The 23,013-nt window shown below is 54.7% G+C and overlaps 1 protein-coding gene across 1 annotated transcript in view; it reads right to left on the bottom strand.

Annotated features, from left to right (window-relative positions):
* Positions 1-14,962: 14,962 nt before the first annotated feature.
* BCR (BCR activator of RhoGEF and GTPase) overlaps positions 14,963-23,013 on the bottom strand; it is a 141,061-nt gene continuing 133,010 nt past the window's right edge. The window contains exons 17-23 of the mRNA XM_037823508.1: positions 19,117-19,176; positions 18,489-18,598; positions 17,621-17,760; positions 17,019-17,153; positions 16,065-16,170; positions 15,663-15,825; positions 14,963-15,472 (exon numbers count right to left, since the gene is read on the bottom strand). Coding sequence (XP_037679436.1) covers positions 15,383-15,472; positions 15,663-15,825; positions 16,065-16,170; positions 17,019-17,153; positions 17,621-17,760; positions 18,489-18,598; positions 19,117-19,176 — 804 coding nt within the window. The 3' untranslated portion in view covers positions 14,963-15,382. The remainder of the gene's footprint in view (positions 15,473-15,662; positions 15,826-16,064; positions 16,171-17,018; positions 17,154-17,620; positions 17,761-18,488; positions 18,599-19,116; positions 19,177-23,013) is intronic.

Raw genomic sequence — 23,013 nt, 5'->3', positions numbered from 1 at the left:
ATCTTTTGTGTCAGGTTCCTTATCTGCAAAACAGGTGCTGTTACTGGTTGTTTGGAGGATTAAGACAGATGACACAAGAAGAGACTTTTGCACAATGTCCAGCAACTCAACAGCTGCTGTTACTAGACCAAGACAGTAGATTCTTTTGCCCGTTGCGCTCAAATGACCAATTCCTGAGACACCGGGGTTCCAGAGAGAGAAAGAATTTATTGCTAGACGCAAAGTAGGGGATCAGATGGCCTATCGGTCCAAAATCTGTGTCCTGAACTGCAGTAACTGATAGTTTTATGTCATCAAAAGATGGGCAGATTTTAGGATAATGAGCACAGCGGCCCCAGATGATATAATTAGAGGTGATCTAATTATTGATCATGCGCAGATTGATGACATGCTTCGTCACAGAACGTATATAAGAAAATGGCAGCCTTAATATGATGATGGACATGATTTTTAGTATTATAATGAGGTATAGTGACTTGTAGGTTCAAGTCTAAGCCACTGTGCATGTCAGGCAGGCACATTTTGGTTAGATCCAGCTTCAGTTATCAAGATAACTTTGGACTTGGGGTGGGCTGACCCAAGGCCCTTCTTTAATAAACATCAGGGGCTGTTTTTAGTGATCCTAAGACTTTAAAGTTGAAAGACTGGATAAATGGATGCAAGTGAAGGTTAGTCACAAGATTTTTACCATCACAAGGGCACAAGATAAAGGCTCTACAGTCATTATCAGAGATCAAAGCAGGAAGTTTATTTCAATATTTCTTTTAAATGTATCTGACCTTTGACATCCTCTTTGAACTAGCTGTAACATCTTACCAGTCGCCTCCTTTAATTAACGAGTTTAATAAACCTTTTGTTACATGTTCATTTTATTAACATGTGAGAGTCCACGACTTTAGCATTTACCACCACAAGGGCCCAAGGTAAAGGCTAAACAGTCATTATCAGAGATCAAGGCCGCTGGATTACAGTTCAGGTTTCAGGTATTTCCCTCTGTCTAGAATATACCAGAAAGTAAAAAGAAATATCTATATAATGATTCAGTCATCATAATCAGTCTTTAAATCCTAACTTCTCAGTTGTATTGCCTGGTAAGCATGAGTGGCGTTCATTAGCCGTGTACCTGTTAATAGTTTATAGTTCAAAAAGGACCCAATATATGCCCTTAATTTAGATCCTGCAAGGAAGAAATTATTTTCCTCATTTTACAGAAGACAAAACTGAGGCTCAAAGAGGTTTTTTCATGGTCCCAGGCCCCACCACACAGCCTCCGACAAGCCGTGCCCTCTGGTAAAATACACTTTTTGTATTAAAGTGCACAATGAGCTATCGGAGCGAACACACTCATGCCACCACCACCCAGGTCAAGAGAAAGGATGGTAGCATCACCCCCGAGAGCTCCCCCATCAGCACCCATTCCTTCTCCCTTCAAGGAAACCACCATTCCACCATCTAACCCGGGATTAGTTTTGACACTTTTTGAACTGCAGACAAACGCAAGCATGCAATATTGTGTTAATTTCCTGCGGTGGCTGTAAACAAATCCCCACAACCCTATGGCTTAAAATATCAGAAATTTACTCTCTCATGGTTCTGGAAGCCAGAAATCCAAAACCCAGATATCAGCAACTTCACGTTCCTCCCTCTGAATCCCGGGGGAAAATCCTTCTTTGCCTTTCCAAGCTTTGGGCAGCTGTAGACATTCCTTGGCATTCCTTAGTTTGTGGCTGCGTAATGCCAACTTCTGCGTCCGTCTTTGTGCAGCCTTCTCTTCCATCTGTGTGTGTGTGTCTGTGTTTATGTGTGAAATCCCCCTGGCCTCCTTTTTATAATTTGTGTGAACTACATCGATAGATAATCCAGGGTCAACTCCCCATCTCGGGGTTCCTTCCCATCTCGGGGTTCCTTCACATCTGCAAAGGCCCCTTTTCCAAATCAGATAGCCAGTTTCGTTTCTTGGGCTGCTGAAAGCAGATACCATGAAATGGGTTCAGCTGAAACAAATGGGAATTTATTAGCTTACGGTTTGAGACTGAGAAAACGTCCAAATCGCGACATCCTCAAGGCGATGCTTTCTTCCCGAAGACCAGCTGCCGGCAATCCTGGCTCTTCTGCCACATGGCAAGGCACATGGCGGCATCTGCTGGTTTCTCTTTTCTCTTCCAGTTCCGTTGCTTTCAGCTTCTGTGCTCCCTCTGTGGCTTTCTCTATCCTTGTCTGAATTTCATCATCTCATAAAGGACTCCAGTAAGAGGATTAAGACCATCCTGATTGAGTAGTCTCATCCAAAGGTCCTACTTAAAATGGACCCACACTCACAGGAACGGATTAACTTTAAGAACATGCTTTTCTGGGGGTACTTGCAGCTCCAAACCACCACAGTAACAGTTACAGGTTTCAGAGATTAGAAACATTTTTGGAAGGTCATTGTTGCGGTTTGCTAATGCTGCCGTTAATGCAAAATGCAGAAATGGATTGGCTTTATAAAGGGAGTTTATTTGGTTACAAAGTTACAGTCTGAAGGCCATAAAGTGTCCAAGGTAAGGCATCAACAAAGAGTACCTTCACTGGAGAACGGCCATTGGCATCAGGAAAACCTCTGTAGTCTGGGAAGGTGTGTGGCTGATGTCTTCTTCCTTTGCCCCCAGGTTGTGTTTCAAAATGGCTTTCTCCCAGGACGTTTTGCTCTAGGCTTCTGAGGGTGTTCTCTTAGTTTTTCCCAGGCAGACTCTGGAGATGCAAAAGTCTACTTTCAGTGGCCTTCTCCAAAATGTCCCTCTCAGCTGCTCTGAGCTCCTTCTGTCTGAGCTGTTTTATAGAACTCCAGTGATTAAATCAAGACCCACCCTGAATGGGTGGGGGTCCACATCTCCATGGAAATAATTCAGTCAAACTTTTCACCCACAGTTGATTAAGTCACATCTCCATGGAAACACTCAATCAAAGGATTCCAACCCAATCAACACTAATACGTCTGCCCCCATAAGACTGCATTAAAGAACATGGCATTTTGGGGGACATAATACATCCAAACCGGCACAGCCATGATTCAGCCAACTGTATATATATATATATTCCTTGGCATCTGCATGCCTTCACTCAGCATTCCATCTGAGATTCATCCATCGTGTTGCATTTATAGGTAGTTTATTCATTTTCATCGCCGTATAATATTCCATCGCATGATATCCAGGGGTTCTCTCTGTTTGGGTTGGAAGAAGCAAAAAGGATCCCTGGTACCTCCAGTGGAAAACCATGCATTTAGAGCAGCCTTCTAGGTGATCTCACTGAATCTGTGGGTTCTCTGGGTCTATTTTTTTCTCATTGCCCCCAATCTCTTTTACAGCCCTGCAAGTTGTAAATGGACAGCCATGCAAATGCTGTTCTTGGGGACAGCCTTACCCCCACAGTGGAAAAACCAGTTTTGCCCTCGTTTGCAAGTTTATTTCAATATTTCATTTAAATGTATCTGGACTTTGACATCCCCTTTGAACGGACTGTAACGTCTTACCAGTCGCCTCCTTTAATTAACGAGTTTAATAAACCTTTTGTCATGTGTTCATTTTATTATCTGTGTGATAGTTCATGATTTTAACTTCTTTTGAAAATCACCCTTTAACAGTTAGAATAAGTTCTTGTCATCATTCCTGCACACACCAACCTCTAATGAGCAGAAACGACTAGAATAGATTTTCTGCCTTTGAAATTTCAAAGCCAAAGAAACAGTTTCTGCCAGGCAGGAGGTTTGGCGCAGACACTTCCTGAGTTCTGACAGGGGCCTGAGTCTGCCCTGTTCTCGAAGCGCCTTCTCTGGCTGGGCAGCTGCCTGATCTGGGTTCTAAATCAGGTGAGAGAACTGCTAGCATCTCTGGAGGAAATTTTGGGGGGCTTCGTAGGTATGGAGGCGTTCGAGGAGGGTTTCAATAAGGAGCGGGCAAGCTGGGGCAGTGGACAGGGCAAGAAAGAGCAAAACAATACAAATATTGTATGAGCACACTTATATGAGATCATTAGAATATGCAAATCTAAAGAGCCAGAAATTAGAATACAGGTTAGCAGGGGCAGAGGTGGGTAGTGGGGAGTCCCCCTGAATGGGTACGGAGTCCGTCTGCAATGATGGAAAAGTTTCAGTCGTGGATGGTGGCGAATGTAATCAACACCACTGAATCATATACTTGAAAGTGGTTTAAATGGGAAATGTTCTGTTGTATGTATGTTACCACAATAATTTTTTTTTTTTTAATTTTTAAGATCGTGCAATCACCTGGCAAGCCTCATTATTTGAACACGCACAAATGTGCAGAAAGCGAGACCTGATGGAAAGAAGTTTCACATGCTTTTTGAGGACAGAATGAACGGAAGGAGATGGAGGTACACAGAAGGCCGATCCTCATGATTTGGGGCAGCCCAGAAAAAAGTGGAAGGAGGCCCTTGAGGTTATTTCAAGAAACAGTAACGTGAAGTCCTTTCTAACTCACGGAGTTTCTTTTGGTGGCTACAGTTTAAACTTAGGTCTGTGCTGTTAGGTAAAGTTTGGATTTTGTAGAGAAACCAGAAAGATAATATTTCGGGGTAGCTCTATTTTCAAATAAAAAGGGGGACTCTGTGTGTATATTTAAAAAAGAAAGAACAAGGAATTGAGGGTGAACGTGGCTTTTTTAGGGAGCAAAATCAGAAGATGTTGCTGGAGGAGGGGTGAGGCCCTTGCTGTGTCTTGGGCTCCCCCAGGACGGGAGCAACAAAACCAGCAGGCATTTGGGGCCGCTGCTGGCCATGAGCTGAGGGGTGACCTAGTGGGGGGCCCAGCCCTGGGGGTGCACCTGGCAGGCGGCCTGAGCAGGAGGAGGCCATCCACCGGACGCACAGCCTCTCCCAGGGCCTCCACCATGGCCACCAAACGGCAGGGCTTGGGGTGACCACAGCGGCCTCCTTTCGTGGGCTGAAGGCCCCTGGCCTCAGAGTCCAGTCTCTCCCCTGTGGTCAGAGCCCCTCTGTGTCCCCACTGGGGTGGGCCGAGCTCCATGGCCCGGGACCCCCGCGGACCAGAGCCTGCCCTGGGTTCTCTCTCCCGTACCCTCAGACCCTCCGTCATCACTGCCCACCCCAACCACCCATCCTCAAATGCCCCCAGCCCCTTGGGCCCAGCTGCCTCCCTCTGCACCCCCGGAGAAGCCAGAATCGGGGGACGCCAGCCAAGATTTAATCGGCCAACAGCTGTTCCCAACAGTTAGCAAGTGCCGGAACGTCGAGCTTGGGATTTTTGGCACCCGGGTCCTCGGAGCTGGGAGCTCTGCCCCAGGAATGTGCAACTGTCAGCGGAGGGAGGTTGCAGCTGCAAGCTGGGGCCAGCCGTCTGCCTTCCACGGCCACGACCACTCACCCCAGATGGACCCGTGTTCCCAGCCACCATGGCCTGAAGCCTGGGGAGGTCCCTGGGGGTCCTGGCTGGCCCACAGGCAGCTCACAGGAGGCACAGGAAGGGGGAGGGAGGACCAGAGATCACCACAGGGACCAGGCACCCTCCCGGCCTCATGGCCTACTGAGAATGTCAGACCCTCTCCTTTCACAGTCAGGGAAACTGAGGCCAGTGAGGGAGAGGGGACGTTGAGCGGGAGCTTGCCACGTGCCAGCACTGGGGTTCTCCAGACTCGAGCTCCACTCGCTGTGTGACCCCGGGCAGGCTGCTTGACCTCTCTGTGCTCCCAGTTCTCCCTGTGCACAGCGGGGACACTCCCACGCCCGGCAGGGCTGTTGAAGGGCTAATTAACACTATTAAACGTCCCCCACATACCACACCTCTCTTTCAAAGCACCTGTAATTATACAACTAATAAAGTGTAAATGTGCACTTTAATGTCCATCGACCTGGAGATTTGAAGCTTCCAGAAGGTAGACACCATGTCTTCTCGGGAAGTGGTCCCTCTTTTCATCTCTCAGAGCCCAGGTCTCCATGCACAGAAAGCAATAATGCCACCTGTGCCAGTTTGGATGTATTATGTCCCCCCAAACACCATGATCTTTAATGCAGTCTTATGGGGGCAGATGTATTAGTGTTGATTGGGTTGGAACCTATTGATTGAGTGTTTCCATGGAGATGTGACTCAATCAACTGTGGGCAAAACGTTTGATTAAATTATTTCCATGGAGATATGGACCCCGCCCATTCAGGGTGTGTCTTGATTTAATCACTGGGGTCCTATAAAAGAGCTCACAGACAGAAGGAGCTTGGAGCAGCTGAGAGAGACATTTTGGAGATGGCCGCTGAAAACAGTCTTTTGCTGACACTTTGGGGATGCTAGCCTAGTGTTTGCTCCGGAGCAGCTAAGAGAGGACAAACGCCCTGAGAGCAACATTTTGAAGAACACACAGGAGCTGAAAGAGGAGCTGAAACACAACCCGGGATCAGCAGACGCCAGCCACGTGCCTTCCCAGCTAACAGAGGGTTTCCGGACGCCATTGGCCTTCCTTCAGTGAAGGTATACTCATGTTGATGCCTTCATTTGGACATTTTCATGGCCTTCAGACTGTAAACTTTGTAATCAAATAAACCCCCTTTCTAAAAGCCAATCCATTTCTGGTATTTTGCATAAAGGCAGCATTAGCAAATCCGAACACTACCCAAGCCTCTCACCTCCACTCCATTTGGCACAGGGCACCCCAGGAAAACACCTGCTTGCCATGGTGAGGACAGGGGAAAGTGAATTTGAGACAGACAAGGCAACTCCAAAGACATGCTTTGTGGCTTAAATAATACTCATCGGCCGGTGTGTGCACAGCACTTTCCAAAGTGTCTAATTTAATCCTTAGTTGACACAAGGAAAGTGAGGCCCAGCGAGCTCAGTTAGTGGCTGAGCCATCAGGCTACCAAGAGGCAGAAGCAAACTTTGGCTCCAAATCCCCAAGCTGGGTGCCGGCCCCTCTCCAGTGAGCCTCCCGGTCCATCTGCACACATCCAAGGCTCTGAACATGCCTCTATGTCCCCTTTGAGCACCCTCTTTGGGACCTGGCAGCCGTCTGAAAAATCCTCCCTCTGAGTGTGGATTTGGGGGAAATTCTGAGCCCAGGAGTTAAAAAATAGGGGGTGGGGGTGATTTTACCACATCACCCTGATTTGAACCCAATGCATGTCTCTAAACAAATGGTGCCACTTTGATAGCAAAACCCGAAAGCAGTTCTGAGGAATTCTAGAAAGATCCGGAGGAGGGGAAGACAAGTCTGTCAAGAGAGCGTAAAGTGGACCTGGGGAACCAATTTAAAGTCCCTCATAGGCCGCGCCTGCCACGGCAGCCTGCGGAGGAGATGGGTTGAGAGCGGGGAGGAGCGGCCATCTTGGAGGTGGACACGGGCTTGGCCAGCCTGATCCTAAAGGAAAACGGGCAGTGAGGGGCGAGCCTGCCCAGACGGGTGGGTCTTCCCAGGAGCAGAATGGGGAGACGGAGGCACTGTGCTACGGGAGCCAGAGGGGCCAAGAAGGAGCTATTTCTTCCTCTCATGCTTTCCAGACACAAGAAGCAAGCAGAAGTGAGGTTGGCTAGGACGGGGCGATGTGTGGAGGTGTATGAGGGGACGGCAGGGGCAGTGCCTCGGTTTACCAAGGCTGCTAGGACAAGTAACCCCTGCTGGCCGGCTCCACAGCAGGAATTTATCGTCCCACGGTTTTGGAGACCAGAAATCTGACATCAGGGCCTGGCTCGAGAGGCCCTGCTCTCGGCTGCATTCTGGTGATGACTTTTCCAGTCATCTTTGGGGACCCTTGGCACACACCTCTGCCCCCATTGCGTCTGTCTCTGGGGGCTCCTCCTGGTGCTTCCTCTGACTGACTGGGTCGGAATTTCCTGTTGTATTGGCAAACACTCACCCTGATTCCCTTTGGCCTCACCCAAATAGGAGCTTCAAAGAGCCTGTTCCCAAATGAGCCCACACGTTAACTAATGATAACATCTTCAAAGATCGTATTTACAAGTGGATTCATGTCCACAAGACTGAGGGGTCAGGACCAAACATATCTTTTGTGGGGGGCGTGATTCAGTCCCCAACAGGCAGGTGCTCTCTCTTCCTTGGCATCTTCTGTGGGCAGAGGAGGTAGGGGTAGAGGGGCTGGGGGGCAGTGGGTTGGCTGAGCCTTTTTTTGCCCACTCGCACGGTGCTGCACCCCCACTCTGCACAGAGACGAACCCCTGTCTGTCTCCCCGACCCCCCACCTGGGGTGGAGAGACTACCCACGTCTCTCTCGGACAGGGAAGGATCGGGAAGTATGGGCACAGCACTGGGGCTTCCAGATCTGGCTGCGGTTTCTCGATTGACTAGTTCGGCGATCATATTGGTGTCCTGCAGCTGCTGTAATGAAAGACCACAAACTGGGTGGCTGGCTTAAAACCACAGATGTTTAGTCTCTCTCAGTTCTGGAGACTAGAAGCCCCCAAGCAAGGTGTTCCAGTTGGCTAAAGCCGCCGTCATGCAAAATACCAGAAATGGATTGGATTTTATAAACGGGATTTTGTTAGGTCACAAATTTATAGTTCCAAGTCTATAAAAGTGTCCAAACTAAGGCATCAACAAGAGGATACCTTCACTGAAGAAAGACCGATGGCGTCCGGAACACCTCTGTCAGCTGGGGAGGCATATGGCTGGCGTCTGCTGGTCCTTTGCTCCTGGGTTCTGGTCTCAAAATGGTTTTCTCCAAAAAGTCTCTGGGCTTCTCTCTCTTAGCTTCTCCGGAGAAAACTCTGGGCTACCATCTCCAAACATGTCCAAGCATCTCGAAGTGTCAGCAAGTGTCTCTCCAAAAGTCTCTCTCAGCTGCTCTGAGCTCCTTCTCTCCGTGAGCTCTCTTATAGGACTCCAGTGATTTAATTAAGACCCTCCCTGAATGGGTGGGGCCACACCTCCATGGAACTATCTATAGTTGGGTAAGTCATATCTCTGTGGAAACAACCTAATCAAAAGATTAGCATCTGCCCTCACAAGATTGCATTAGAGAACATGGCTTTCGGGGGACATAATACATCCAAACCGGCACACAAAGTTTCGGCAGGGTTGGTTCCCTCTGGGGACTCGGAGCAAGAATCCATCCATGCCACCCATCCATGCCACTCTCCTGGCTTCCGGTGACCCTCAGTGGTCCTTCCTTGGCTGGGGGCTGCGTATATCTGACCCTGTCTCTGTCTTTCCAGTGCCCTCCCCTCTGGGTGACTGTCTCTCCAACTCCTTATCTTCGTTACATCTACAAAGACGCTTCTTCCAAATAAGGTCACCCTTTGAGGTTCCAGGTGGACAGATCTCTTGGAGGCCACATCCAACCCGTGACAGTGATTTTGGGGGAGTCGCTTCCCTGCTCGAAAGGCCTCGGTTTTGATGTTTTGCAGGGAGACGCCGTGAACAGGTCATTGGAGGGCACAGTGGGCTCTGTCCAGCTGCCGGGCGTCTTTCCCAACTAGAAGTTGCACCATCGTGTATTAAGAAATCCTCGGTGCCCTTTGACCTTCTCCTCCCCCGCTTGGGGTCACCCCTGCTCTGCCTCTGGGGTGAAGCCATTCCTACCGGCTCAGCCTGAGAAGCGACTCCGAGTGGGGGACCTCAGAACTCGGGGTGCAGCGGGGTGTCTTGGGCCTGAGTGGCTGTCAGGGCTGGCAGGTGGGGGATTTGGGGCCTCCACACGACACTGGGGTCTGGGGATCCCCTACTGGCAAAAACGTGAGCGAAGCACGGGACAGTCTCACATGGTTCGTGGCAGGACGAAGCCCTGGTTAAAGCATATAAAGGGGGAGCTCTGTGTCGACCACAGTGGGGTATTTTTGCCAGGAAAGCCCCCCAAGAGGTAGGGGACAGCCCCTCACCTCTGTGTTGTCAGTTAACATCCCGGGGCCACCCTCTAATTGGGCCATGGACGTGGCATCAGAGAGGTGCAGCATGGGAAACTCCAGGGTGCCAAGAAGCGATGGGCAGAGGGGGGATTTGTTGCACCCCAGCAGCCACCAGTGTGGCACCAATAGGAGGTGGGTGCAGACAGCCGGCTGGGGGTGGCCTGGGTGGGCAAGCAGGTGGTCAGAGCTTGCCGGACCTGAATCCCTCATCAGATACAAAAGGGGCCCTGAAAACGGGGCTCAGGAGTTTTCGTCTGATCACCCCCACACAGACACAACATTTAAAATACGATTTCAGGAAATACAAGCAGCAGTGGCAGCACCCCTTCCTCTCTGGTTTTCTGCCAGCGAACCCCATGTCCCCCTGGAGCTGTGGCTGTGGTGGGAGGCTGGTGTCACTGGGTGTGGGGCAGCAGTCACAGCCAAGTGGGGGATACCCCCACCTCAGCAAGGCACCATGCACCCCCTCATTCGAAGCGTGTTTGTGTTTAAATGAGCAGCTACTGCGTCTCTGTCTGCATCCGTCGGGGTTGGCCGTTCCAGCTCTTGGGGGGGCGTGCCATGCGTTCCAGAGAAGGCCTGCCCACCATGGTCACTCGAGCCCCCAAGCCCCTCATTGGGGTAGTGGAGGGGGTCCCCGGGTCTGGAGTGGCTCCTCCAAGCCTCAGCCTCTCCAGCAGCCACAATCCTGGCACCCCCTCTGTGGCGGCCAAAATCAGGGGTGTTCAGAAGTTCAGAGGGACGTGAGCTAAACTGTTTTAACTCCTTCCCAAGGCCACCTCTTTCCCCAGAATCTCATGGGAACCCATGTAGATTTGAGACTGACAAAGTGACTGACACCTCTCAGAGCCCATCACCACGTGCCATCCAGCTGGGCAGCCGGGGCTGGGCACCCAGTGCCTGGGCTCCCCAAAGGAGCTGGCCTCCTCTCCAGCCCAGACTTGCTGGAGAGAAGCAAGAGGGACCTGCCTTTGGGGAATTTGCGTGTGCTGGCTTTAGGCTCTGAGAAACTGGGGTGACCCAGAGCTGAGCTCCAGCCCCCCCAACCCCAGGTCTGGCAGCTCTCCCCCCTCATGCAGGGGTGACCCCAGACCTGATCCCGTCCGCTGACCCTTGGCAGCCAATCCGGGAGGCCATCCAGGCTCCTTCAAGAGCTCACTTTTCACGTTTATCTTTCCAGAGCTCTTTGTGGCAGTCAGGCATTCATCCATGTCACTGCTTCCTTTTAAGGCAATTGGGGCTTTCTTTTGGGAAAGAGTATGAAAGATCTTTGCAGATTTCTATAAGAAACCCCACCTTCCCTGTATCTGCAGAGTATGTGTACATGAGCATGTGTGTGTGTGTACAGTGCTGAGGCCCTGGCCTGTGTGCCTGCACAAATGTGGCCACATCTGGGCCAAGGCTGGTGGCTGGGACGTGGTCTGTCTGGTTCAGCTGAAAGGGCAGGAGCTTGGGCAGCCTCTCAAGACTCTGAGTCCCTGGCATTTGCTCAATGAACAGCACCGGGAGGCTGGGAGGGCCACAGTGTGCCTCGGTTTCCCTGTCTATCAAGTAAAGCAGTTGGGTTAGTTGGTGTGCCAGTTTGGATGTATTATGTCCCCCAAACACTGTTATCTTTGATGTAATCTTATGGGGGCAGATGTATTAGTGTTGATTAGGTTGGAATCCTTCGACTGTTTCCATGGAGACGTGACTCAATCAACCGTGAGTGAAACGTTTGATCGGATGATTTCCATGGAGATGTGGATCCCGCCCATTCAGGGTGGGTCTTGATTTAATCACTGGAGTCCTATAAAAGAGCTCACAAGCAGAAGGATCTCAGAGCAGCTGAGAAGGACATTTTGGAGACAGTTGCTGAAAGCAGACTTTTGCTGACGCTTCGGATCTGCTAGCCCAGTGTTTGCTCCAGAGAAGCTAAGAAAGGACAACACGCCCCAAGAGCAACATTTTGAAGAACGCACAGGAGCTGAGGGAGGAGCTGGGGCACAACCCGGGGTCAGCAGACGCCAGCCACGTGCCTTCCCAGCTAACAGAGGTTTTCCGGACACCACTGGCCATCTTCCAATGAAGGTACCCAATTGTTGATGCCTTAATTTGGACACTTTATGGCCTTAAGACTGTAACTTTGTAACCAAATAAACCCCGTTCATAAAAGCCAATCCATTTCTGGTATTTTGCATGACGGCAGCCTTAGCAATCTGGAACGGTTGGTCTCTGAGGGCTCTCCCAGGGGTATAGGGATCTAGGATTAAGGGCAGCCCCGGATGGACCTGCTCCTGGGACCACACCGTGTCTGGACACTGCCACCACTCTCAGGAACATAGGAATCATCAGCTCTGGTCCCCAAAATCACCTCCTCATAAGAGGCAAAAGTGTTTAAGTTTTTCAAACAGGATCAGGGAGGTGGGATCAGAGAGAACCAACGGTGGCCTTTTAGGGACCACTCGGGAGGGCGAGCAGCCACCCCTTCCTCGTCGGCAGATGTCACAGCGGGCAGAAGGGCCAGCTCTACACGAAAGCTATCTCGACCCAGTGCCAACCCTTGAGAGGGGTCATGGGGCATCTGGGCAACCTCAGGCCACCAAGTGGTCCACGAAGGGTGCCCCCCGGGCTCAGGGCTGCTGCCCCCCAGCCCTGCCACGCCCTCCGATCACCGGTGAAACGGGAAATTAGGAACTCCACCAGTGGTGGCATCTGGAGATGAGCTGGGGATGGCTACACTTGTGGTTCCAGGCAGGAGACCACGAGAACAAAAGGCTCACCAGCCCCCCGAGAGCCAACCAGGCAGCGGAAGAAAGAACCAGCTCCTGGGGATCCCAGGAAGACCTGAGTCCCCCACCCAGTGGGGACAGGTCCCCAGCAGTCTTTGTTAGGCAGGGGGAGCCCAGTGTGATGGCTGAGGGCGAGCTGACGGGCCGAGGCTGTGGGTCCCGGCTCCCCCCACGCCCAGTGCCCGTCTCCACCCCGGGCGCAGTGGTGCCCCGTCACCCAGACGGGCTGTTTGCTCCGAGGGCAAGGCCGGTGGCTGCAGCCCCTGGGCTCAGCGGAGCAGGGTCGGATACTGGCACTTGGCAAGCACTTTGTGCAGAGATGCATCCCCTGCCTGGCTGTCCATCCTGTGCCATCCGTCCAGCCTGCAGGGTCAGCATGGCATGTCTCGAGGGGCATCTGGTCAGATTGAGCCAAGGCCGTGCTCACCTGATGCCCAAACTGACCCCACCCGGCGGTCACTGCTGCTGTTTCCTGGGCTCTCACACAGCCTGGCCAGGCCTCTGTCCCCAGTCCCGGCTTCTCGAGACTGCCCCATAGCTTAAGGCCACCCTCAGACCCGATGGTTTCCTGCTCCCCCAACCCCCCATTCCAGCACCTACGGGGGCTCCTCCCTGAGGCACCACGTCCTGTTTTGTTGTTTTCTGTCTTGTTTTCCTGCAGCCGTCACCACTAAGGCACAGAGTCTCATGGAACTTTAATGAACTTGGCGTTTCCCGGCCAGTGTCTGACCAAGCAGCGTCCCTCCTCCCCACGGCGGTGCACGGATGGCCAAGCTCAAAAGCAGGAGTGCGGCTGGCAGAGACGAGCCACCCACCCACCGGGGGCCCAGGAGCCCCAGAGGGAGCCCCAGAGGGAGCCGGGCACCCTGCTCTCTCCCCAGACACAGGAGCCAAGCAGGAAGGCATCACTTCTCACCGGAGAGTTCTGCAGCCACCCCATTCGGCCTGCGTGTCTAGGATCTGGGCCTTTATCTGCTTTACAGGGGAACAGCTGAGCGCCCCCCACTCTGGCCCCCAGCTTGGGGGTGAACGCATTTCGACTTGGCTGAGACAGCGGGGCCCACCCACAGGCCTGGAGCTGGAAGGGAGAGCAGGGGCTCCCCCAGATCCCCGGGGTTCGGCCATGGAGGGCTTCTCTGACAAAGCCACTGGAGTGTGTTGATGGTTCTGCCATTAAACTTTACACATCCTAGATAAAGAAGAGCAAAACCAGAAGGGCGTGGAAATGGACACAGGCACGGATATATGGCTTTCCAGTTCTGAAGTTACAAAATGCCAAGTGCAAGACGGCAGAGGAAGTGGGGCTCGGTTGAGCGTCTCTAAGCAAAATGCATTGCCCTTGCCAGGCTGTAGTTTGCTAAACTGGACACGGAAGTGAGCCCGGCACAACCACACGGGCTCCCCCAAATCCTGCCACCCCTTTCCTTCTCAGGTAAGCCACTTGCTTCCCCCTTCCTGCAAGACAGGCTCGGGAGCTTTGCCTCTTTTTTTTTTTAAAGTATGTGATTGTTTATTGATTTATTTCCTCAAAATACATCGCGGCCTCCCCAGTTCTCCTTTCTCTAAGCAAAGGAGCCCCCCCACTTCTGCACACATGCACAGAAAGCCGGGAGGGAGGACGGCCAGCACCTGCTCTGCGATGGGGACCCCCCACCCCCAGCTATTCCTATGTCCCTAATCCTCCAACATCTCCGGTGCTCGGAAGACTCTGGAAATGGCTCCTGACACACAAACAGAGCCGGCGTTTAGAGGAGGTCATGCTGCTGCCCAGACATGGATGGTCCACCGAGAACATTCTAGAACCTTATTAGGTATCTGAATCCATCAGGAAAAAAAAATTAGAAACTATGTAGAAAACCTAAAAATATTCAAGTATCAAAGGGCTATTTGGATGGAAGTTTAAAACACACTGTCAGCAAGCAGCTGCCCAGAGGAAACCGTTTACAGAAGTTAACCGAGTTGGCTCAGCCGAGAGCCGGGCAGTGGGGTGCGGGGACAGGGGTGAAAGGCTCGAGCCGGCCGCTGCGAGCTGGTGAGGACGGACGCGGTCACTCTCCCTGGCCAACAAATTGTAAAGTGCAAACCCGGGATCCTCTCCTGGTGTCCGCTCTGTGCAAATCATGCAAAAAGCCATAGGAAAGAAAAGGGATAAGCCCCATTTCTGCACAGAGAAGCTTCTAGAAAGAAACAGAAGAAAGGAGGTGAAAGAGCCAAAGGGCACACGGCGGTGTTGGCTTTGCCCGTCCAGCTGGTACACACCGAGTCGGGGACCTAAGTCCGGGATGCGGAAACTTCCCCACCCAGAGAGGGACAAGGCCATGGCCCCACGGAAGACAGAAGCAGCAGCGTTTATTCAAGACACAGGAGCGAAGGAATCCGCTTGGGTTCCCTTCTCCCCGGAGAGGGTGCATCTTGACGAATGATCCAGTAGAAATCTTTTATACTCTGATAAGTTAAAAGTTCATTAAAAAAAAAACAAACCACCACCTTGACCGGCGGGGTGGAACTCTCCCGGTGGCCTCTGGTGGAAATTTGGAGAACCACGGTGCACGAGGCCGGTCCAGGGCTTGGAGACCCTCCAGGACCCCCTTCCCTCTTGCTTGGGGTGGTCAGTCAGTTGTGTCTTGGCAGATGGCCCACAAATCTTGGGGGCGGCCGAATCACACCTCCAGAAGGTTCCAGCTCTTGCTCTGTGGACGGCCCAATGTGCCAGAGGTTTCCAGGATGTCTAGGGGTGGGCATCGGGCCTTTAGACTTCGGTGGAGAACAGGATGCTTTGCCTCTTGCTGTTTGGGGCTGGGATGTCCTCCAGCTGCAGAAAGTACAGCAGCACCTGGACCTGCAGGGGCAGGTGGGGAGAGGGGACAAGCTCAGAGTCACACTTGCAGCCGGCCACCAGGGGCCCGGGCCCAGCTCCCAGGGTCGGAAGCTGCAAGCCCAGCTCTGGATGCAAAGGCCCGTGACCACTTGGGGTCAGGGAGGGCCCGACAAGATGGGGCTTGGGGGTGTTGAAGCCCCCCACCACCTACCTGGGACATGACCTCCAGTGACCAACTGTCGGACATGCTGATGGGCTGCCCGGGGTTGGCGGGGGGCTTGGTCTCCTTGTCCGAGGGCCGGAGCAGCGTGGGGCCAAAGACGGTGGCCAGGTTGTGCAGGGACATCTTGTTCACCGTCTCCTTTTCTGCCACCCTGTGGGGGAGTCCAGGCAGAGGGGAGGGGCCGTCACGACAACCCCTTGAGGCCCAAGGCTGAGGGGTCTCCTTGTGGTGGGCAGCCCCACCCCCGGGCCCCACCCTGGCCTCGGCCAGCACCCCCGGATGTGCAGGAAGCAGAGCCCGGGGTCCCAACTTCTGGTGGTGGTGTGGGGAGGTGTCCCCCATGCACCCGCTCGTGGGGACCCGGGGAACCCCGCGGAAGAGCTGAGCTACCTTTTCAAGTGGTCCACAAGGAAGAGGAAGGTGAGCAGGTTGGCCTCTGGGAGAGACAGCAGGAGGTTGAGCATACAGCTCTCCTTCGCAACGGGGTCCGAGAGGGCTGCAGAAAGTGGGGTATTACTTCTCGGGGTGCACCACTGGCCGCCCCGAGGAGAGAATGGAGTATCAGGGAGTTTGGGTCAGAGGAAATGGGACAGTTCAGCCTGCCTGAGAAAGCTGCCCCGTGAGCTGACTCAGGCAGCTCCCTCGTGCTCCCCTGCAGAGTCCAGAACACAAAGAAACCAGGGTATGGCAGGTGGGAGTAAGGGTCAAAGAAGACCCCAGCTCCCAGCCCCATGAAGCCCCCAGACCCTCATGTTCCTTGTGCACCCTGGAGGCCCTTCTAGGCTGGAAAGAAGTGGGTCTTCTGCCAACCAGGCCCTGCATGGCCAGACCAGTCCTAAAGGTGATGCAGAGGCTGCGGCTGCTCCGTACATCAGCACAAGATCCCCTCTTTGGACAGCCACGCTCCAGCTTGACTCAGGGTCAGGCCAGGCTTGAACCCAGACTCCCACAGGCCAGGACTGGCTGTTAGAGATGCCGGTGGGCCCTGCCTGCTGGCTGTACTTAGCCTGGGAAGCTGCATTCAGCCCTGGCTTCCGAGGAGCTTTCAGGGATCACTCCCCCAATTCACGGATGCGCCACCAGCGGCGCTGGCCACTTCTCTGCCCTCTCCGGCCACACGAGGGACACCCTACTTAAAAGGCGCGGGGACAGAGGGCTGCTCTTTAAAGAAGAGTCGAAACCTCCCAGGACCAGGCTCGCTTCTGGATCCTTCTGCCCGCACAGATGGCTCCCCCAGGCTGCGTTGATGTGGACTGTGGCAGACAGCGCAGCTCGGTGGCCCTCACTTGCCTTTGACCCCTGGGGGGCTAGCAGGCAGGGGGCCCAGTGGCCACGGGCGCTCACCAATGCCCTCGGCGAAGCTGGGGTAGAACTCGTCGGTGAAGAGGGGCTCGGGCAGCTCCCGGAAGTACAGTTTGAGTGTCCCCGCGATGGCGTTGACGTCCATCTCACTCATCATCACCGAAACATCCTTGTTATCTAGAAAAACGCAGGGAAACGGGGCTGGTCTTGCTTTTCTGTGCTGACAAGGCACAATCCTCATCCCACTGCCCACTTTCTGGGGGGTTCTCCCCTTGGAAGGGGCTTATCTTGCTCCTGCCAAACATCCAAGTCGTCCCGAGTCTGGGGAGGATGACGGGGCAGGCGTGCCCACCAGGAGAGCTGCCCCTGCACCTCTACCTGACTCAGACCCCTCTTGGGGTCTCGGCCTGCTCATCTGGAGACTGGGGAGCCCTGGCTACATCCCAGCGTGCAAGGGGTCTCGAGATGGGGGAGCCCCGGGGCTACCAAACAGGGGACCCCCCTTTTCTCCTCCAGCGGGCAGGGGCTCACGAGGCCCACCAACCCCTCAAGGGACCATGGAGGGCACTCCAAGCCCCAGAGCAGAGGCTGCCACCCCCCACCGCCCACCCTCCAACTTGGGGCTCTCCCGGGGCCACACTCACTGAGGTCAAAGGCCGCCTTCAGCGCCTGGATGTCGGTGGCCACACCGGACACGCGGTAAATGCCCACCTCCTCCATGCCCCGGCGCTCGATCTCCTCCACGCACTGGCGCACGATGTAGGGCACCTTGGACCGCTCCCTCCTGCGTGGCAGGGACACCCCCTCCGTCAGTACCCAGGCCCACCAGGCCGGAAACAAGTCTATACCCCTGGGCACGGGGGCCGGCTCGGGGAGCCCCTCAAGTTACAGCGTGTTTATCTGAGCAGGGCCCTTTGGGGAAGGGCAGGGGGCTTCTCTAAGCTACGTCGGCTTCCGGAAGGGCAAAAACCCCCAGCCATAGGCAGACGACTGGATAAACAAAACGCAGTCCATTCATGCAACAGAATCCAGCCACAAAAAGGAACGGCGTTCTGATACAAGGGAAGACGGGGATGGATATTGAGGCCATCCCACCGAGCGAAACAAGCCAGACACGAAAGGACAAATATTGTACAATTTCACTAATAGGAAATAACTAGACTTGGGCAAATTCTCAGAGACAGAAAGTAGATGATGGGGTGGGGTAAAGAGGGAATGGGGAATTAACACTAAATGGGTGCAGAGTTTCCGTTTGGGGCAAAGAAGAAGATTTGATCATGGATGGGCCAAGTCACACCCTGTGACTCCAACGATGTCACCGAACGGGCCACCAAAAAATGGCTAAAGTGAGAAATTTTAGGTTTTAAGATGGTACGGTTTTTTTGTAGGCCTTCGCTCTCGTCTTTTGCTACTGGAGACGGAAGCGCGTAAAAACAGCTTCCCAAACCGCCCTCTTCGGCTGCCACCACTCTTTGGGGCGCTTCTGTTGAGCCCAAACCCCCCGCCACTCACTTGGTGACCACAGCGATCTTGACTCCGAAGACCCCCGTCTGCTTGCGAGAGGGCATCCTCTTCAGGCTGAACTCCCTACTGGTGAACTTGACCGAGAGCTTCACTTCGAGCTGTGGGCGGGATGGAGGGACGTGGCAGCCCGGGGTCCCAGGGACCCTGAATTCCAGGCACCTCATCTTCCCGAGCCCCCCCAGGGCAAGCAGGAGACGGCCACCCCACGGAGAAGCCCCTGGCCCAGCTCGGCAAGCACCTTCCACCCCTGCCCCGTGATCCTCACTTCTTCTCGTTCTTTCTTAAGAAAAATAACTTCAAAAAACTCAAAGTGAAGAAAAAGCATGGAGAGGGATATAACAAAAGACACCGAATCATCAAATGTTAACAATTTGCCCTATGAGTCCGGATTTTTCTTGGAATGAGCCGTGGTGGCTTTAAAGTCTTAAATCTTTCCGGGAAGGCCGAGGGCGCCTCAGGGGTATTGGCATCCGGAAAGCCCCCCCATTCTGGGTGCAAAAGCTCTGCTTCCTCCTCACCCTGCGCTCCCCTCCGACTGTTTTAGAAGGAACTGGGGCCCCCCAGCCTTCTGGGAGAAGTCGGGAGCCCCCAGAGCATGATGCACACGGGCACGTACCCCGTTCATGGCGATGACCGTCCGCTGCCAGTCCTTATCCTGCAGGGCCTGGGGATCCAGCTGAAAAACAGGGGTCGGGATCGGCAGGCGCCCTCGGCCCCGACTGGGAGCAGAGCCCGGTGTCCCTGGCCACGAGGGTCGGAGGCCACGAGGGGTCTGGACAGAGGACACGGCCTGTGTGGCACCCCGGCTTCTGCTGCCCGGGAACCGAGCCCACCGGGGGTGAGCTGGCGAGAACAGGGGAGCCCACAGTTTCTGAGTGGGCCGAAGTCACACCAGCAGCCATTCTCCGTCCTGCCCCTCGCCCCCGCCCCACCAGTTAGTTGCTAAACTGTAGCTCGGCCTAAGTGACGTTCCGGAAAGCCCGATTTCAGCGTGGCATCCGGGAGCTGCTGCCCGGCATCCCATTGCCAGTTTTTTTAATCCCTTAGCGCGTGCCACGGTTTGGCTGCAGGAGCTCATGGCATGGGGAGGGGGGGCCTCTCTGCTTTGGAAACAAGCCCGAAAGGAGCCAAGGCCCAGCCCCGAGTCACTTTGGGACCACCCCTTCTAACGTCCACACCCACAGAGTGTTTTCTCTGCAGCTGATCTGCAAGACTGTGCTGTTTATCATCACCCCCAAGAAGCAACCTGGGTCTCTGCAAACCCCTCACCCCCAACCACGAGGGCGTTCCCCTCGTCTCCCCGTTGTGCAAATGCACACACGCTACACCAGCGGTTCCCAGATGTGGCTGAGACCCCCCGCCAGGCTGAGCACGTGAGCCTCGTGGTGGGGTGGCTGGAATCTTGCTCAAACAACAATAGAAATCTCCCCCATTTCCCCCTCTAGAGAACTGGACTGGCAGTTCTAGGGTGGGAACTGGGATTGCAAAACCGGAAGCTTCTCGGGCACTTCTGGTTGGTGCCAAATCACAAATGGCCTCAGACCTTTCTTGTTTGCTCCAGAAGTCAGCTCGTCTCTGCTTCCGGGCAAGCGCTCAAGAGCAGGGAGCAGGCGGTGTGATTTCGGGGTCTCCCATCTCCATCCCCACCACACCCCCAAATGGTGCCAAAACGATACCAGGTCCAGAAGGGAGTTCCAAAATCAGCACCCGCTTATGCAAAGCAAGGGGCCTGAGAAGGTGACCACTCAGAAGACCAGAAGGGGTGCAGAGAGGGTACCCCAAACTCTACAGGTGTGTGCACCTGTGCCTTTTCTCGGCTCAGGCCCTGCCCAGGCAGCTGGGGGTGCAGGGTGGGTGAGCCCCCCTTCACCACCCCTTCTAGGGCCTATAGGGCCAACACTTCCCACGGATTTGGAATGAACATCCGGAATCACACAGTGACGGGGCGGCTCCTTCCAGAACAAATCGAGTCCCACTGGGGATGGGCCATGCAGCTTGTCGTCCTGCTCCTGTCTCAGGTGGCTCTTAGGGGCTAGGCCCCTGGCCACGGGGACCCCACCCCGAGAGGCAGGCGCTGTGGATGCTGTGTCCATGGCCACGGGCCGGTCAGGAAATAACCACCCAGAATAGGAAACGTTTCAAAGCGATGCATCCCCTAGATGTCAATCCCACCCTGGGACCCTGGGTTCGGACCCTGGGTTCTTACAGCCCAGAAACAAGCAGGGAGCCTTTTCACCTCCTTCCAAGGAAAGGCAGAGTCGACACCATTGCTGGATGCTTTTAAAAAGGGAAACACAGATGTGCACTCGCCCAGAAACAGCCTTCCCTTTCTCCTCCGCCAAAGGACGGTAATCCTGGAGTCACTCTCTGCTCGAAAACGCAGAATTGGCAAAAGCAGCTCAGAGGCCGAGTGAGCGGAGATGGAGAGCGGAGACTTCCCTGGCAGGTTTGTGGGCGACTCCTTCCCCCAGCCCCAGGCCCACCCCAGAGCCCCCAAGCCAGCCCACCTTGCACAGGAGCCTGCGGATGTGCGCCCACATCTCCCTGGCGGCTGCCCGGCTCCAGCCGGCCTGGCGGGGGCTGAAGTAGGGCAGGAGGCCCTGCATGGCCACGGGGGTGCCTGGAGCCCTTGGCATCCTCAACCGGCGGCTCGGAGCGGCCCGGAGAGGCTGGCTGGGTGGGACACGCAGCTCCGGAGTGACCCCCCGCCTTTTGACTGGGGTCTCCCCATGGGAAACCCCGCCCCGCAGCCTGGCTGCCAAGGCCGAAGTTTCCCATCACTGCCAGGGTTTCCCTTTTTTGTCCATGTGTGGCGAAAATAAAAACACCCCTCTCCTGGAACCGGGAGCCCCCCCCAACCGGTGACGGGAATTCCAACCTGTCACCGTTCTTGCTAAAGCCCAGAAAAGTCGAGCTTCCTCCCTGCAAGAGCTGGTTTCCTGTGTCTGGAGACGCTGAGTAACACGCGTGGGCCTTGTGCTGCAGGGGCACTGAGGACACCCCAAGTCTCGGCACCCACCCTGGGATGATAACCTCCTGCAGCATCCCCAAAGCCCAGCTCGGCACTCACGTCCGGACCCCGTGCCCACCCGCATCCTGGAGCAGCTGTGCACGCACCGGCCTCGGCTGACAGACAGCGGCCACCTCCTAGCTCAGAGGATGCCACTGGGGGGCTGCTCCTTCCGCCCCCAGGTTGGCTCCTCTCCAAAGACCAGAGTGCGCCCAGCAGAGTGGAAGCAGCAGCAGAAGTCCACGTTGGAGAAGCCCCCGTGGCTGTCCGCTCAAATCCAGAGCAATATCCGAGGCTGACGTGCTTCCTCACGGGGTTATTTAAGGAAGTGGCAGTCAACAAACGAGAGACGGGGGTTTGGAAAAACAGACGTGGCAGGGGATGATCAGGAATGGGCTGTCGGGGGCCCCAGATTTGGTGCAAGCAGCTGCCCCCTGTACTTCCGTTCCAGCGGCCTGCAGGTGGGGGGCCCGGGGAAGGGACCAGGCCCCCTTGAGTGGTGAGCCCTGCCCAGAGCTTTTGGAGCAGCTCCCAGCAAAGATCACGGGGTCCGGGATGTGCTGGGGCACGGGACAGGGCCCACCCTGTAGCCATACGGAGCCCCAACCACGCCCTCACCCCTGTCCCCCATAACCACTCCCTCCAGGCCCCCCGTCATTTCTGAGTCTCTACTCTGGGCAGTGAAGCCTGGGGGGGGGGGGGCAGCAATGTCCTCAGGATCTCGGGGACCCCAGGGCCTGGCACCCAGAGGTGTGGAAGGAGCAGACCCGAAGTGGGGTGTTGGGGGACAGGTTCTCATTCAGCCCATCCCAGCAGTCAGGGCTGAGGCTCCGGATGTTTCCACAGAACCTGAGCCTCCCCACGACAAGCTGAATCATGTACCCCAACTGGGCTGCGTTCTGTGTTTCATTCACACCCCTGTGAGTGTGACTTCCATCGTGAACAGGCCCCCTCGAAGATGTTATTTCTAGTTGACTGCATGGACAGGGGATGGGCCTTAAAAACAGATCACCGCGGCCCACCTAAAGATGCAGAAGCCAGCGGGGACCCCTGAAGACAAAGGGAAGGTGGCAGCCACACAATGGAGGACAGCACTTTCCGGAACTTGCCAACGCACTGATCTAGAACTTCTGGCCTGTACAATTGGGAGCTGATGGACTCCCCCTGCTCAGCTAATCTGTTGTGTGGGCTTGGGGACAGCTGTCAGGTAAACCGAGGCAGTCCTTTTAGCTCATGTGATGAGCCCGGGAAAAATAAAAGAGCTGAGCATCCAACCTGGAGGTGGGCTCGGCCCGGGGCCCTGCAAGAGGCCAGCTGGGAACAGCTGGGCCACCCTCAGCAAAGGGCCTGGGTGGGAAGTAGGGGGTGCAGTCCAGTCCCCCCAGCTCTGCGGTCACCAGGGAACCATGAGAAGGTTATGGAAGGTTCCAGATCAAACGAGGAGAGCATGCTCACGGACGTGCCCGATGGTGACTGAGCTCAAACCAGTGGGTTCTCACGAGG

This window comes from Choloepus didactylus (genome assembly GCF_015220235.1).
Source record: "Choloepus didactylus isolate mChoDid1 chromosome 23 unlocalized genomic scaffold, mChoDid1.pri SUPER_23_unloc1, whole genome shotgun sequence".
NCBI lineage: Eukaryota > Metazoa > Chordata > Mammalia > Pilosa > Megalonychidae > Choloepus > Choloepus didactylus.
This window is presented reverse-complemented; position numbering and strand designations above follow the sequence as displayed.